This window comes from Ctenocephalides felis, unplaced genomic scaffold (assembly GCF_003426905.1).
Source record: "Ctenocephalides felis isolate EL2017-DRISC unplaced genomic scaffold, ASM342690v1 CF-g0.4_SCAFFOLD_00980, whole genome shotgun sequence".
NCBI classification, from domain to species: Eukaryota; Metazoa; Arthropoda; class Insecta; order Siphonaptera; family Pulicidae; genus Ctenocephalides; species Ctenocephalides felis.
Window position 1 is genome coordinate 95,003 of NW_020537134.1, and position 16,788 is coordinate 111,790.

The 16,788-nt window shown below is 30.7% G+C and overlaps 2 protein-coding genes across 2 annotated transcripts; both read right to left on the reverse strand.

Moving 5' to 3' along the window:
- Positions 1-1,082: 1,082 nt before the first annotated feature.
- Positions 1,083-16,389, reverse strand: LOC113365392 (protein SCAI-like). Its single transcript, XM_026606963.1, has 14 exons — positions 16,292-16,389; positions 15,914-16,096; positions 15,710-15,808; positions 15,536-15,651; positions 15,140-15,278; positions 14,841-14,943; positions 14,570-14,762; positions 14,237-14,512; positions 13,957-14,176; positions 7,011-7,072; positions 6,771-6,924; positions 6,014-6,033; positions 1,595-1,712; positions 1,083-1,352 (listed from the first exon to the last, which is right to left on the reverse strand). Exons 1-14 carry the CDS (start codon positions 16,387-16,389, stop codon positions 1,100-1,102), a joined length of 2,034 nt encoding a protein of 677 aa, XP_026462748.1. The 3' UTR covers positions 1,083-1,099.
- LOC113365388 (gastrula zinc finger protein XlCGF7.1-like) lies at positions 11,770-12,773 on the reverse strand. Its single transcript, XM_026606959.1, has one exon. It carries the CDS (start codon positions 12,637-12,639, stop codon positions 11,866-11,868), a length of 774 nt encoding a protein of 257 aa, XP_026462744.1. The 5' UTR covers positions 12,640-12,773; the 3' UTR covers positions 11,770-11,865.
- Positions 16,390-16,788: the final 399 nt, after the last annotated feature.

Genomic DNA, 16,788 nt, shown 5'->3' on the forward strand with positions numbered 1-16,788 from the left:
AGCCAAAAAAATAATCTTCAGCCATCAGCTTGCATTTATATTTATTTAATTTAAATTTCATAAATCATAATTCCACAAAAATTATTATATTACGCAGTCTAGTTGGCTCATGTCTCTCGAGCAAAGATTCGAACCTCGGCCCATGTGATTTCTACGACTACTTGGGTGTCAGAACACAATTTTTGTTTCGTGGAAGATAACGAATTATATTTATATTTATATTTAATTATAATTTAAGATAGTGGAAGAAAGGCGCAGGTGATTGATGCTGAGGAAAGGACGAGTACTTTGTCGATATAGATAATGGTAATAATATATATATATATATATATATATATATATATATATATATATTAACGCATATATATAGCAGATGTGTATTACGATATTTTAAAAACCTAACTAACTTATTATAATATCATGCATTTCTTTATTTATAGAGACGTTCATTTTTGGAGTTGTGAGAAAGTTTGCTCAAAGTTTCCACCAAAAATATCAAGAAACAATATTATTAGATGATGACAATAGTAATTATTAAGCTCAGTTAATTCATTGCACCTTTTATTTAACAAAGATCTGAACCAAATACAAGGTTTTAGCAAAGTTACAACCCTAACAATAGTTGTAGAGATTAACTTGAAAAGTAATATGGTTAGATTGTTGTAATATTTGTATTATTTAATAACAATTTATTATTGTTTCATTAATAACAAATAAAAAGTTTGTGTAAACCATCAATATATAAATATTTAGCAAAGTTGCAAACCTTCAAAACTACTATACAACATATTTTTATTTTGAATAAAATTCTACGTATTTGTAATTAATCTTTCAGTTCTCAATTTAAAAAGGATCATCAATAAAGTGTCCAATCTAGTTTGCATTTATGTCACATCAATTTAGTTTAGTTGTATTTATTACTCTCCATTTTTAAGTGTATTAAAATGGTTTAAAAATAGGATATTGGTTCAAAGCTTTGATAAAAGGTAAATTTGTAGCTAATTATTAAATCAAACAAGAAACTGTATTCACTTATCACTTATCAACCTTCACGTTTACCTTCTCACAACTCACGTCCCGTGTCCTCCAAAGCGTATCATCATTCCTGTTGCATCATTTCACTCCTGGCAACATGTTGCCTCCTACCAGTGTCTCTTTCCCAAGATGAGACTCCACCAGTGGCGCCAGTTTGGACGCCAGTAGGTGGTGTCGATAAAGAGGCGCCAGTAGCCGCCCCTGAATCGTCTTCCGAGAAATGACTCCTGGCATCTAATTGTTGGGCTAGCTGCAAGACTATTTGACCCAACGTTGGGTGCTCCAGCAGATCTGGAATTGGCAGAGGGGGGCTACACCTTGTAAAGAAATAAATGATAAAGGTAATTAAAATTTTGTAGTTGTGGTCAAGAAGAATGGATGGTCGCAGAGACAATCCTTATTGATAGAAATGACTCATCCAAGACATCAACTTATGATAAGTTGGATAAGTTACTTATCCAGGTTATGCACCGACTCTATTTGCTGTTGCCACATGGTATTGCAGTGCCCTCTTTTGAAATATGTTCACTTCAATATATTACATTTAATTTTTACTCACTTTGGTCGAAATCTTCGACTCCTGAATCCTCGATGGAGCCTCAAGACGTTGTCGCAGAAAACAAATCTTAAAATCAAAGTCCTCAGATATTCATCGCCGAAAAAGTGCAGATAAGCTTCTGAAAGAAAAAAAACAAATTATGTATTTATAATATGTATTTTTATTAATAATGTTGTTGGCCACCACTGCTTTAATGAGATGTAGTAATTAAATTAAATTAAAAAAATTGTGCCACATAATTAGATGATTACACATTTTTTTCAATAAGATTAATTTCAATAGCTTTGTTTATCTTATCACTTATAAGATAATACTGTTTTCTTCAATAGTGTGAGGGCTGGTCATAAATTAGTGTGCAAGGAAATTCTTTTTCTTAAAATATTTACGGTTTATTTTATAAATTTGCTCCCTTGTTAATTAAATAAGATTAATTTAAAATTCAAAGTAAAAGCTTATGTTTTTGCCAAAAAATCCAATTTACTAATTTTATATCTTCACGACGTTTATAGTCATTCTAAATCATCTCACACCAAAATTGTTAAAAATATGTTTGTGTATATATGATTCATTTTTTTTCACTTTTTGTCGATGTTTTTTCCTAACCTAATTCAAAAAATAAAAAACCATTCGATGTAACTCGACAAGGACCCGTACTTTTATTTTTCACCACAATCGGTGTAGTCGTTTCTTTACATTTAAAAGTCAAAAGGGATACAATTTTTTGTTCATGATTTCGAGCGCAAAGATCAACCGATTTGAATGGTTCAAAAAACATTCGATTCTTATTGATAGGGAGATGCGCTGATCAGTTTTTGGCAATGGCAGGTCCAGCAGTTTTGGAGATACGGAACAAGAGTGCAGAAAATAGAAATCGTGTTTTTGAGAGAATGGAGCATCCGATTTGAATGATCCAAAAAACATTCAAATTGTAATGGTAGGGAGAAGTGGTCAATTGTTTTTGGTGGAGGCAGGTCCAGCCGTTTTGGAGATATGCAGCTAAATGTGCAAAAAATAGCAGTTTTTGAGAGAATTAAGCATCTGATTTGAATGATCCAAAAAAACATTCAAGATGGGGAGAAGTGATGATTAGTTTTTGGCAAAGGCAGGTCTAGCCGTTTCGGAGATACGGAACTGAATAAAAAAAGGCAATTTTTGAGAGAACTAAGCATTTTAATTAAACAATTCAAAAAACTTTTTGCTTGTATTGATAAAACAAATGCTATTGGGATAAGATTTTTTTTTGCATCAAAAAAATAAGTTGAAATTTTTTTAATATATATAATTTTTTATTTTAAATAACCGGTCATTTACCAACACTGTTCCATTTTAAATAAAAATCTAATCGCACTATCGATAACTGATAAAGACAACAAGGGAATACAAAACGCTTGCAGATAAAAAACTAGCTATTCATTTTTTACATAATGTATTGATTGATTGGTTCCATTATTATTTTTTGTTTATTTTTATTTTAATATTTTTTCAAAAATGGTAATTTTTAATTTATTTTTATTATTTCTTTTAACATTTTTTAATGTTGTGGAAAATACTGAAAGTAAAAATGATGTAAGAGGAAATATTTTGTGCCTGATGCCAATGGCATCGAAGAGTCATCACATCTGGTAATACTGATAAATTATAAATTTTTGTTACCATGGCAACTTCTTGGTATTCACTTAACAAAACATGAGTGTAATAATATAAATAAAATAAAAAAACATAATAATAAAAAAATTGCGTTAATAAGAGAGCAATCTTATCCGAAAACGGAACTTAAGATAGTCTTGCCAAATGAAATAGTTAAAATATATTCTTACAAAAAAAGAGAAGTGTACTGACTAGCAAACTGGTTCTCCAGATAATAAAACTCGACTGACAAAAAAAATTTGACCATAATTCTGACCTATGCAAAGATTTAATTCATTGGCAATACTTTACTAAATAAGATTGCCCGTCATTAGAGCTTTATTTATCAGTTTCGAATACAATCTCAGATTGGTCGTCAGTAGAGACTTTTTTCCCAGAATTTATGCTTCTGATCAAAGCCTTAATTCGCCGACTTGGTAAATTTCAATTGACCAGATTGCACGCCAGTAAACTTTTGTTTGCCTTAATGTGAAAAGCTCGCTTATCCAAGAATTGACCAAAACGTCCTACAAGTATAATCAAACATGTCCCATAGTTATTTTATTTTCTTTTCCAGGAATCGTTCTATAATGGTCAACCTGGCCAAAAAAGGCTACAACATAACAGCTTTAAGCGTCGACATCGACCCAGAACCAACTCCTAACCTGCACTACCTTCACGCTGAAGACATTTACGAAGCCATGCAGAAAGTTTTCAACGCCACAGGCAACCCTGAAGATTTCCCAGAAATGAGCATACCTGACGGAATAAAAATGTTCTACCTATTCCTAACAGTTTTATCCGATGCTGTGATGAAGACTACAGGATTTAAAAATCTTCTAGCATACCCTGATGACTTCAAATTCGACCTGGTCATCGTTGACTACACAGGCTTGCCTGATACCTTCGGTTTCGTCCATAAATTCAACAATCCACCAATAGTGGGCATCTCGGCGTTCATGACGCCACCGAATACCTACGAACTGATAGGCAACCCTGTGGTCCCTAGTTTATTGCCTTTCTACAGCAGTTTCTTTTCTGGTGATATGAATTTTTGGCAGAGATCCTTGAATGTGTATTATTACGCTTTGGATTCGTATTATAGACGTTTGGCAGTTGACAATGTAGACAAGATGGCAAGGGCGTATTTTGGAAACAATTTGCCTTACTTGGGTGATTTGGAGAAGAAACTGGAGTTGGCGCTGGTTAATAGTCATCCTGGAATGGATTTACCCGAGCTGCTGTTGCCTAATACTATACAGGTCGGCGGGTTGCAGGTCAAAGATCCTAAACCATTGCCAGAAGTAAGATAGTAGACTTTTGAATAAAGTTTTTGCACCACACACTGGTTTTATTCTTCTACATATGCTATCCAAGCCTTCTACATCCCGTAATACTTTCAACTTTTATGGTACTTTTTCCAACAGCCAACTCAGTTTCCTTCAAATACAGAAAATTTTTTTCCTTTAAGGTTCCTTTTCCTCGCCATTTCTTCAGCTAATCAGTTTCTCTAAAATTTCTCCAGTTTAACCTCATTGTAGTTTTGATCAACAAAAAAAATTTCTTTACCCAGTGAAGTCTTTTTCTTTCTCAGCACATCAACAACTTCTTCAACTCCGCAAAAGAAGGCGTAGTTTACTTCAGTTTAGGAACCAACGTCAAATACAACATGATGAGCGAAGAGAAAATTCAAATGTTCGTCCGAGCTTTGGCAAAGTTTCCCGACCATCATTTTTTGTGGAAAACAGAAAGAACCGATTTGAAAGTTTCCAAAAATGTTATGCTGACACCATGGGCTTCTCAAAATGACGTCTTGGGTAAGATGGATGGATGGATGGTGTTAAGATAAGATGATAAAATTGATGTTGTTTTCAGGACATCCAAAAACAAAGTTGTTTATGTCCCATGGTGGATTGTTGAGTTCTCAAGAGACAACTTGGCATGGTGTTCCGACGTTGATTATTCCTTTCTTTGCTGACCAGTTTACGGTAAGATGCATCTTCAATACTAATTAAGTGGTTTGCTTTAAGAAATTAAAGTATTTGTATATTATCAAAAGCGTTTTAGCAATATAGAATTGCTCTAAAATTTGATGATGTTGCTAAATGTTCATACTAATCGCATCGTCTACAATTTAGAAACAATATAAAAAGTAAAAACCCTTGTATTCTTGTATTATTTTGTACAGAGTTATAGAAAACTATATTCATATTAATCGAAAGCTTTGAAAATTATGGAAAAATGACAATGTGATGCTATTTTCATGCGCATATGGCAACACTTCAAGATTTTTTATCGTATTCCATTGAAAACAAGATGATCAATTGCACTAATTGATTTTAAAGTTATTATTTTTCAATATGTTTACATTTATTATTATTATTGTTATTATCATTAATTAATAAAGATGTATTTCGAATGAAGAATGCAAAAAAAGCTGTGGACGCAGGAGTCGCCGAACAAATACTAATTCCAACGGTGACGGAAGAAGAAATCGTTGAAAAGTTGAGACGGATGCTAACGAGTACGAGGTTGGTAACACTGTGCATATATTTTTATATATATATATATACATATATATATATATATATATATTCTGGCGATGGGAGGATTCAGTTACCAAAACGTCTTTCGTTTCCAGCTATCGCGAAAAGATGTCGCTGCGATCGTCTCGTTTCCGAGATCGCCCGAGGCATCCGCTAGAAGAGGCGACGTGGTGGTGTGAATACGTGCTAAGGCACAAAGGTGCCCCCCACCTGAGGTCTCGGGCTGCCGTTATGGGGGCTCCCACACTCTTCATGTGGGACCTCGTGCTCGTGTGGCTCGGATTGTTCTTGGGAGGAGCCTTTTTAGTGGTTTTGGGACTCAAAAAGATATTTTATCCGAAGGAAAATGAGAGCGCAAAGTATAAGAAGTTGCATTGAGTGTAATTTATAGATTTTGAATAAAAATTATTTAAAACAACAAATATTCAGGAGTTAGTTATTATTAATATAAGCGTGCTCGTTGTTAAATTCTATTGTATGGTTTCGTCCTAATCCTGTTTCCCAATTCACTCTCATACTTATGCTTTTATGTTTTCTTGTCATGTGCTTCTGCTTTCAGTTCCTTGCATTTTCTGTAGCCTAAATAATTCCTCGCATGCAGTCTGTATTTCTTCTATGTCACCTTACATGGTTCCTTCCCCCTTATATGTGCAACCCTGTTGTCTGCAGTGTTTTTCTCCCTGTTGTACTTTCCCATTTAAACATGTGCCTCTGCTTTAAATTTCCTGTAGTTCCTGTTATCACTCAAAAAGTTCATTATGGCATTCTATAGTATTTACAGTTTACCTTTACATTTCTATTTGTTTTTTGATGGCAACGTATAACACACAATCATTTTACAACCCAGTTTCCTATTCATACAGTAGAGAGACTTTTCTTGTTCACAGTGAATTTCATAAATAAATTACTAACCTTTCTCCGCCTCCACGATTCCTGCTCCCGTTCCATCCTGCTGCATATCAGCAGCGACACCAGCGCCGCCGGAAGAACCGGTGTGCGACAGCATCAGTCTCGTCACCTCGGATGCAAACCTATCGTACTGAGAGCGACATCTGTCCCAAGTGTGGGCACTCAAGTCTACTATGTGACAGCAGCGACACAAGGCGAGCAGCGGCGAATGAAGAAACAGGGTGAAGAGAGATCCGTCACGTTGTAAATCTGGGTAAGAGAATATAAATAAATAAATAAATAAATAAATATATATATATATATATATATATATATATATATTTTTTTTAATTTACCTTGAAATGCAGGAGGAATGTCTTGAGGTGATAATAATGCTACTAGTGGTTGGCCGAAGTATCTGAAAAATAAATGAATAATTATATAAATATAAATTAAATAATTTAGTATTGTGTTTTAAATATAAATTTAAAAAAAAAATAAAAAAATTAACACTGTTGTTAACTCCGTTCGTCTCTATAATACACCCCATCTCTGATTACCGTTTATTGTCTCTAATTACACTCTCTACAATATTCATCTCTATATGTCACTATTTGTCTCTCATGTTATTTACGTCAACACTATATGAAGTTGTCAATTAACTGACATATCTTGAATATGATTAAAAATAATTATTAAATGTATTTATCAAAATAAATTGAATAGTGACATCAAATTGAGGTATATCATTATATATTTACTTTAAATGGGTTTTAAATTTGAACAAAATAATAAAATATTTAGTACTATGAATTTGCCAACTATATTCAAAAATTGCAAATGATTTTAATTAATTATTAAATTATTTAAATTCGCAATAAATTGTGCCTTAAATTAAAACAAAAATAATTGAGAAATATTAATTTTAACACTATGAAGTTGTTTAAAAATTGAAATCAATTTTAAATAAATATTAAAATAATTGTATTTAATTTGGTAATAAATGGATTAATTACTCTAAATTAATTTTATTTATTATTTATTTACTCTAAATTGAAAAAAAAGTAACATTAAAAAATTTAACACTATGAAGTTGTCAACTAATATTCGAAAATTAATATCGATTTTAAATAATATCAAATGTATTTAACGGTAATATAATAAATAAATTTATTAATTTAAATAAATTTTGTTCATTATATATTTACATTTTTTGTGTTTTAAATTGAATAAAAAATCATTAAGAGATATTAAAAAATTTAACATTATGAAGTTGTTAAGTGACATTCAAAAATTAAAATTAATTTTAAATAGTTATTAAATGTATTTAATTTGGCAATAAATGAATTTGTTATCTTAAATTGATTTTAGTTGTTATATATTTACATTAATTGTGTTTTAAATGCAATAGGTACAAAAAATAAATAAGAAATATTAAAAACTTTAACACTGTGAAGTTGTCCAATAACATTCAAAAATTGAAATTAATTTTAAATAATTATTAATTAATTTATTATTTTAAATTAATTTTGCTTAATATATATTTATTTCAACTGTGTTTTTTCAATTTAAATTATTATAAAATATTAAAAAATTTAACACTATGAAGTTGTCAACATATAAAAATTAAAATTGATTTTAAATTATTATTAAATGTATTCAATGATAATAAATGAATTTAATAATATAAATTAATTTTGCTTAAAATATATTTACATTAATTGAGTCTTACATTAAAAAAAATAAGAAAAATTAAAAAATTTAACACTGTAACACTTATTTTAAATGTATTCAATTTGTTAATAAATTAATTTATCATTTGAAATGAATTTTGTTTGTTATATATTTATTTTAATTGTGTTTAAAAGTTACAAAAAAGTAATCAAGAAGTATTAAAAAATTTAACACTATGAAGTTGTCAACTATTCAAAAATTAAAATTGATTTTAAATAATTATTAATTGTATTTAATTTGGCAATAAATAAATTTATTACTTTAAATCAATGTCGTTTATCATATATTAATAATAATATAATATATACTTTAATTTTGTTTTAAATTTTAAAAATAACGATATCTCACCTTAAATGTAACCACTGACACCTGTCAATAGCCCTTTGCGCTTTATATTCATTTGATTAAGAATAAAATCCTTTGCCAATTTTTATAAACTTATCAATTCAACAGTCATATATTATATTTAAATAACACACATATAAATTTAATTAAATAATTATAAAAGCCAAAAATTAAAATTTAACATCCAATAATTCAAATTCATAAAGCCTGTCATGCCGCCATTTTAGATTTGTAGAACACATTTAGTTTTGTGCACAATTTCTTTGAGTAATTTGATTTTAATAATATAAAAGTGATTTAAACAAATTAATAAATATTTATTATATATTTAAACTGTATAATACGTGATAAGATTAATTTTAAGATGTTTGTGGAGTGACAAGTGTGTTCATTTAATTTCTAATTGTGTAAATAAATAAATGGTCTGTTAGGTTAGGTTAGTAACGCCTGTCAAATAATCTTTGATCTTTTTATATTTATTTGATAAATAATAAAATTCTTAAATAATTTATAAACTTAACCTAGCGATTATATATCATATATAAATCACACACTTAATAATCCACTCATATTAATTATTTATTTTTGTAAAATTAAAATTTATATCACAACTGTCAAAAATCCTCTTCTGCAAATTTTGTGTGGAAGTTTTTTTAATTTTTAATAATTTAAGTGTAATTTAAAAAAATTTTAATAGTTGTTTGATATATATTATAACTGACAAGATTATTTTAAATATTTTTTAAGTGGTAAGTATGTTTATTTAATTTATATTTGAAGACTAAATATATACATAATTCTTTGAGGTTAGGTTGAAAATACATTTGCAATTTTACACAAAAAATAAATTTATACTTGTCTTATATTTGTTTACTTAATCAATTGTTGTTGGATTGTAATTTACATATTCCTATCCTTTTCATTATTATTAAATTACTTATTTTTACATACATTCATTTATTGCAAAAGCCATCGCTTAACAATTTATTTTATATTCATTTTCTTTCATTATTAAATCGCTTCCCCTTACATACACTCGAATAAAACAAATGCTTTTGTTTATTAATTTATTGCATGCATTGACATTCATTAATTTATTTTTTATTGCAGTTTGATGGCTACCGAAAGGGGTCAACGAGAGGATTAAAAGTCTCGAGAGTCCTGTGTTATTTTAAGTAAGTCTTCGAGTATCATTATTAGTACAATTAAAACAAAAACTGTCTGATAAGGATGAAATTACAACCATGATGTTTGAAGCAAGTTATGGTCTAACGTCAGACTTAAATTTGAGGATAGTTTTGGAAAAAGACATACATGGTAAGCCCCCTTACTTTGTCAAAGTAAATACAACTTCTCTACTTTTTTGATGACATGATATGGATACAACATTTTGTCCAGTTTGTTTAGCAATTTTGTCCAGTCATTAAAAATAATAAAATGAATTAACTGGTCTAATAAAATTAATTAACTGGTCATTAATAAGTCCATTGACTATCGTATGAGAGCATTAAAAGTCCTTAGAGACTTGTATTATTGAATTGTAAGTCTTTCGTGTAGTCTTTTCATATATTTCAAGTCCCTTAATATTGTGAGTAAAGTTTAAACACAAATTGTCGATTTGTGATGAAAATACATCCTTGGTGCTCATTCAGCTTTGTAACTCTAGTTTTCTGGTTGAATAACATGATATGAAAAAAAGTAAGGAAAAAAAGAGAAAAATGTTTATAGCGGTTTTATTAATAAAATCATATTCTACTCTTCAAGACCTTTCAAACGATGCCCCACATGCCATATTACACAAAAATTAAATTTTTTGAAGTAAAACTTCTTTAGATTCGTTTGCTTCAAATTCATAAAAAAGCATAAAAGTGTATATTCTCAACAATTTCAATGAATTGTTACTAGTTTTAGAATTTCATACAAAGATTACATCTTTATAAGGTTTTAATATTTTTGTCATAAAAATATTTAAATTCATTTTTGTTTATATAATAGTTTATTAATAACAAATGAATTCTACTCTTCGAGACTTTTCAAACGACACCTCACAAGTAGTATAAGGTACAATTTAAAATGTTGAAGTAAAACTTCATTAGACTCAAATTTATAATTAACTAATTTTAGGTGCCGTTTTCATTTAAAGAAAGTTGAATGAACTACCTGAAATGTGCAAATAATAGACTTAATATATAGAATATAATAATAACTTAAGTGATGTAAGGGAGGTCACTTTAAATTAAAGTCTAATGAAGTTTTACTTCAAATATTTTAAGTAGTAGCTTTTATTGCATTTGGGGTATCATTTGAAAGGTCTCAAAACGTAGAATACGATTTTCATAGATAAAAATATATAAATCAAAATGTGAGCAATATTAAAATAATTTTATGGCAAACATTGTTAAATTTTATTGCAAAACTAATTAAATTGTGTGATATGAAAAACCTTTGTACTTGATATTGAAAGAGCGAAATCAAATCAAGGATATTTATTTGAAAATATTCACTTTTATTACATTAATAGTATATGAATCTAAAGAAGTTTTACTTCAAAAAATTTAGATGGTGTTTTATATGGCATAAGAAGTGTCATTCGAAAGGTCTTGAAGAGTACAATATGTTTTTATAATAAAATTGCGATAAATATTCTCCCTTTGCAAAAAAATTTAAAACTTTAAATTTTATTAAGAAGAAAATTAAAATTTCTGACAATGAGTTTTGAATTATACTTTAAATTTTGCCATCAAATAGTAAAACTACAAATACTTAAGCAAATTAACTAACTGATTTGTCAAAAATATACTCTCCTATGACATTTTTTTGTAACCGAGCCTAAAGAAGTTTTGCTTCAAAATATTAAATTTTTGTCTTGTGGCATGTGGGGTATCGTTTGAAAGGTCTTGAGAAGTAGAATATCAAGATTTGAATAAAATATAGATTTTTTTAAGTTTCTGTACAAAATTAAATAATTAATGATGAAGCTCCCCAACACCAACCCAGTATACTTATAAAGTACTCATAAATTACTATATTGCTTTCTTATCGAGTTTTATTTTTAAAAATATGTACATATCAAGTTTTTTTATATATTTCATTTTCATAATTCATACATTTTACAATAAAATTATATATTATTCAATGGTTATTCTTCATATGTGAGACCATAGCATCAGACCTCGTAAAAGCCTTCCCACACTTCTCGCACTCATGTGGTTTATCTCTATTATGAATCCTCATATGTCTAGTTAAGCTCCCCGACTGACTAAAAGCCTTTTTGCAAACTTTGCAATCAAAAGGCTTCTCTTTCGTGTGCACTCTTTGATGCTTTGACAAAATGGCTTGTTGTGCAAAAGCTTTATTACAGATATCACAACGATAGGGCTTTTCGCCTGTGTGAATCCTTAAATGCTTTTTCAAAGAGTGTCTCGAGCTTACGAACATGTTGCATATGTGGCATTTCCATAATTGTGATCTTTCCCAGCATTTATAGGTGTGGTTTTTGTAGGAATTGAGAGTCGGGAAGACGTTGAGACAACTTGTACATGAGTACGAGGTTGTGGAGTTTGTTTTTGATACAAGGGGGATGCTAGGCTTTTTCTTGTCTTTGACAAGTATGTTTTCATTTTCTTTGTCCCTGTTGTGTCCACGGACATGTGTAAGGAGTTCAGTTACATCCGTGTATTGTTTTTCACAAATGTCACATACAAAATAGCATTGGGCATGTTCTTCCGAAGACTCTGCATCTTTTTTTGTGTGGTTTTCTAAATGTTTGAAGAAAGTTGAGGCTTTAGCAAAGCTTTTGTCACAAACTCCACATTTGTGAAGACTTTTGTCTTGATTATGTCTTTCATTATCTTGAATCATAGGCTTTTTTACTTTGGCATGTTTTGGTATACTTTCAGCGCTCATTTTACTTGTTCAAAACTTTGTCAGTATATAAAACTATTTAAATATGCGTCATAGAACTTCTATTATTTGTTTATAATAGCTCAATTTATGATTATATTCGTAAATAAACAGAATTTCATCACTTTTATAAGGTTTTGCTGAGCACTGCATTTTTTCTGCACTTTGACAGTTCTTCAAAATGGCGTCCAAGATAAATATCGATTGCAAAAAATTTCTTAAATTTTATTTAATTAATTTAATTCATAGTTTATAGATTAATTAATAAATATGGCACGCAAAAGTATATTATAATAATTTTTTACATTATTAATTATTATTATAGATAATTAAATTTTGACTGTTGTCACTTGACAGTTTTCAATATGGCGTCACGTCAAAATATCGATATTTTTCTGCTCCAATAAATATTACGCGCGAATAATTTATTAAATTAATATAATTATTATAAATATGCGTAATAAAATGTATATTATAATAATTTACATTATTAATTATTGTTATAGTTAATCATATTGTTATAAATGTCACTTGACAGTTGACAAAATGGCGTCAAGGATATATATCGATTGTAATAATTTAATTTTATTTCAATGAATTTAATTAATATATTATATTAATTATATTACGGATTTAACATTATTTAATTATAATATACACAATTTCTTCTTAATATAGTTAATTAAAGTGTTATAATTATCACTTGACAGTTTTAAAAATGGCGGCAAAAGATAAATATCGGTTGCAAAAATTTATTTAAATCTGATTTAATTAATTTAATTCATATTTTATAGATTAAATAATAAATATAGCATGCATATAAATGTATATTATAATAATTTATTTTATTAATTATTATTATAGTTAATTAAATTGTTATAGTTGTCACTTGATAGTTTTTCAAAATGGCGTGACGAAAAAATATCGATAATTTTCAGCTTTATATTTCAATAATTATATTATGTTTGATGAATTAATTAGGTGTCGTATTTATTTCACGTTTATTGTGTTTTATGTATAAATATTTTATTAATTAATAATTTAATATTGAAAATAATTTATTATATTTTTTCAATAATTTTATAAATTTTTGACAAAAATTCCATTAAAATTATAACATTAGTCACTTTGTGCACTATTTAATTTATAAATGAATATACCACGATGGTCCTACATTTCTAATAGAAAATTAAATTCACTCTCCGAATCACCGTAAAATTAATAAAGTTTTCCATATCACATTTCCAAACTTTTTTTTTGCACTTTTTTCTTGAGATTGACTACAAACAAATTTTCCGAAACTTAGCCATTATCACTTACCTCGGTATGTTCTGAAACGCGAACGAATTGTCCGAATCGACGACCAGGAACATGGGTCTCCTCGTGAAAGGGTAGAGGTCCCCTGGATAAAGGCAGTGCGGGTCCTTACCGTGCCCCATGACGTCATCGGTATGGCAGTGTGGGGGCGCTCGATGATGGTGCGACGGCGGGGGCGTATCACGTTTTGTAGAAGTCACGACGCCACCGGATTCATAACCAACTGCAGGAAAAAAGACACAAGAGCTCCTGGTTGTAGTTTTTTATTTCTATTTGTACTTACTCTCGTCCGTGTTGGACTGAACCTTTCTTCCGTTGGCTCCACTAGATGCTCCAAAGCAGGCGTCTGCGGAGAGGTATAGCAAAAGCGCGCCCCCTTGGGGCAATTCTCGGCTGCCTGCTGCTAAGAATAGGAGTAATTGTGCCAAAGTTGGAGCGTAGAGTAAGTACTTATGTGGGTTTTCGCCTATGAGAGACGTCGAACGGTACGACGGAGGACCTCCTGAATGATGGTGCCTCCGGGAACGCGAGGAGTAATGGTGACCATTTTCTGCATAACCTGGAAACAAACATAGATAGTTGTATTGCTGTTTTGGTAATCGTAAATCTTGGTTACCTTTAGGTCCATAAGACATGCTGTTAGAACCTGGTAAAGCTCTGGTTCCTGCAGGACTACCTTGGTCGTATCCAGGACCTCCAATTAAGTCCTGGTGGTGGTGGTGTTGTACAGATACCAAGGAACCTCCAGGCTCGCGTTCTAAGGTTTGCAGCATTCTGTACATGTCGGCAGTTATTTCAGAAAATTTAACCTAAAACAGAAAGATAATTTTTGAATCTTTAAATTTACTATATGTTTTATTACACTATACTATATGTATTAGTGTTACCTGATCACATCTATTTCCGACTAGAAGCGCCTCTTGTAACGTCAGGTTCATTAAAGGGCGCTCTGTATGTGGTAAAGGCGGAGGCGCCGTTAAGGGACCCAATCTGAAATTAAAATATAAATTGTGACATACACATTTGGTTTGTTCAGAACCTGCCGACATAATGTGCTTCCTCAGTTTAATAAAAAAATTGCTAGTTTTTGGTACATTGTTAATCAATACCTTAAGTTGGTCCTACTAAAATATTAAAACTATTAAAGTTTTTGTTCGGAACACTCAGTGTATAGGTTATTATTTACCTGTGGGATAGGATTACGGGTCCTGTATCAGGATGAACAACTTGAAGTAAGCCTTCGGCCTTCAGGAAACATTTTGCTTCGTCCAGCACTAACATCCACTCGTGCCTATCTTCAGCTGCGTAGGCTGCACTGTAGTCACCTAGTAAAAACATCATACATTTGTGAAAAAATAGACGTTTGTTATAATTATTGGCTTTTTGAAGGAAATTTGAATTGATGTAGATTTGATGTATTTCTGGCGACTGCGTTGACTTTGATGAGAATTTTTGGTGCAACTGATGGATATAGAAAGGTTCTGTGAAGTTTTGGTAAATATAATATTACCATTAGCAAGTGTGCAATTTTGTACAAAATACAAGGACGACAGTCTAGAAGAAATATTGATTTATCACTTACCTATATGTCTGTCTAATTCCTGAACGAGTTCTCTCGCCAGTTTCATTTTCTTTAGCAACAGACACACCATTATGAATCTTGCATAATATCTTAATTTCTTCACCATTAAATCAGACCTGGAAGAAATCAACGTCAGAAACCATTCGATTGTTATTGACAATAGTAAAGACTCACCTATCTTCTTTGAGAGCCCTTGAATAATAGGCGCGCCCCCTTATGGCTGCATAGAACGAATAGGCTTCGTTTAGGTAACTTGTTTCACTAGTCCTTAAACTGCAAAAAAAAAATCGTTCAAGCCAAAAACGAAACAGAGATTTACAACTTTTATCACAAAGGTAGCCAAATGGTTTAATCAAATAGTTGTCAATTTCTACTTACTAGTAGTGATAATACAGTTGTCCAATTTTGCTGGCTATCTCTCCAATTTGCCATCTTTTGAGTCCGTACTTCCGATCCAGAATCGGTCGATGTTGCTGTTGGAATTTCCATAATCTTGTGTAGACGTCGAACGTTCGTCCGAAGTAGGCCTGCCATTGTCTGTGACCATACTGAGGAAGATCTCTGCAGCAGATTAAGTGAAAATTTAGGACTGAGGTTAAGATAACACTACTAGATGAGAGCTTTGGTGCATTAAGAAAGGAAACTATTTTATAGATATTGTTTAACCAAGTGTGTTCTAAATTTAGGAATGGGGTTTAGTAGTTTTTACTGAAAAATTAATATGATAAAAGTAGATTAGTAGTTTTATATTTTTACCTGAGTCCATTAAACAGTTGCTTAGACTTCTCCAGCAGGTGACAAAACTCCAAGACCACTTTGCGGTCCGGATCTTCCGGTCCGGACATCGTAACCATCACGCGACCACTTCCACTCCCACTCCGATATCGTCTAGAACGTCCACTCTGATAATGTCTCGGTCCACTTTTTCTAAAATCCCTTTCAACTGGTACATATGCATCTAAACTGGAACCACGCACCAGATATTTATCAGGAAACTGCCCGTGTCGGCTCTGGTAACAGAACTCGTCCGTTCCTAAATAGTCAGTCGGCAAACTCTGGGTATAATAATCGTGAATTCGATCATGCGATGTAGCAGTACCATAAAATTTGGAGTCACAGTAATCGTTGATGCTAGGGGCATAAGGATCTACAGTATCAGGATCAAGGTAGGAGGATGAGGCACGTCTTTCTACTAAATCTAGTGAATCGTCACGTCCTAACCATCTGTCATCGAAATCACTAGAATCTCCGCG

Excerpts from the sequence above, each read along its gene's own strand:
- LOC113365388 (XM_026606959.1), bottom strand. The coding sequence starts at position 12,639 with ATGAGCGCTGAAAGTATACCAAAACATGCCAAAGTAAAAAAGCCTATG.
- LOC113365392 (XM_026606963.1), bottom strand. The coding sequence starts at position 16,389 with ATGGTTACGATGTCCGGACCGGAAGATCCGGACCGCAAAGTGGTCTTG. Across the intron at positions 15,809-15,913 it reads CAACTGTATTATCACTACTA|TTTAAGGACTAGTGAAACAA; the intron begins GTAAGTAGAAAT and ends TTTTTTTTGCAG. Across the intron at positions 14,513-14,569 it reads CATGTCTTATGGACCTAAAG|GTTATGCAGAAAATGGTCAC; the intron begins GTAACCAAGATT and ends GTTTGTTTCCAG.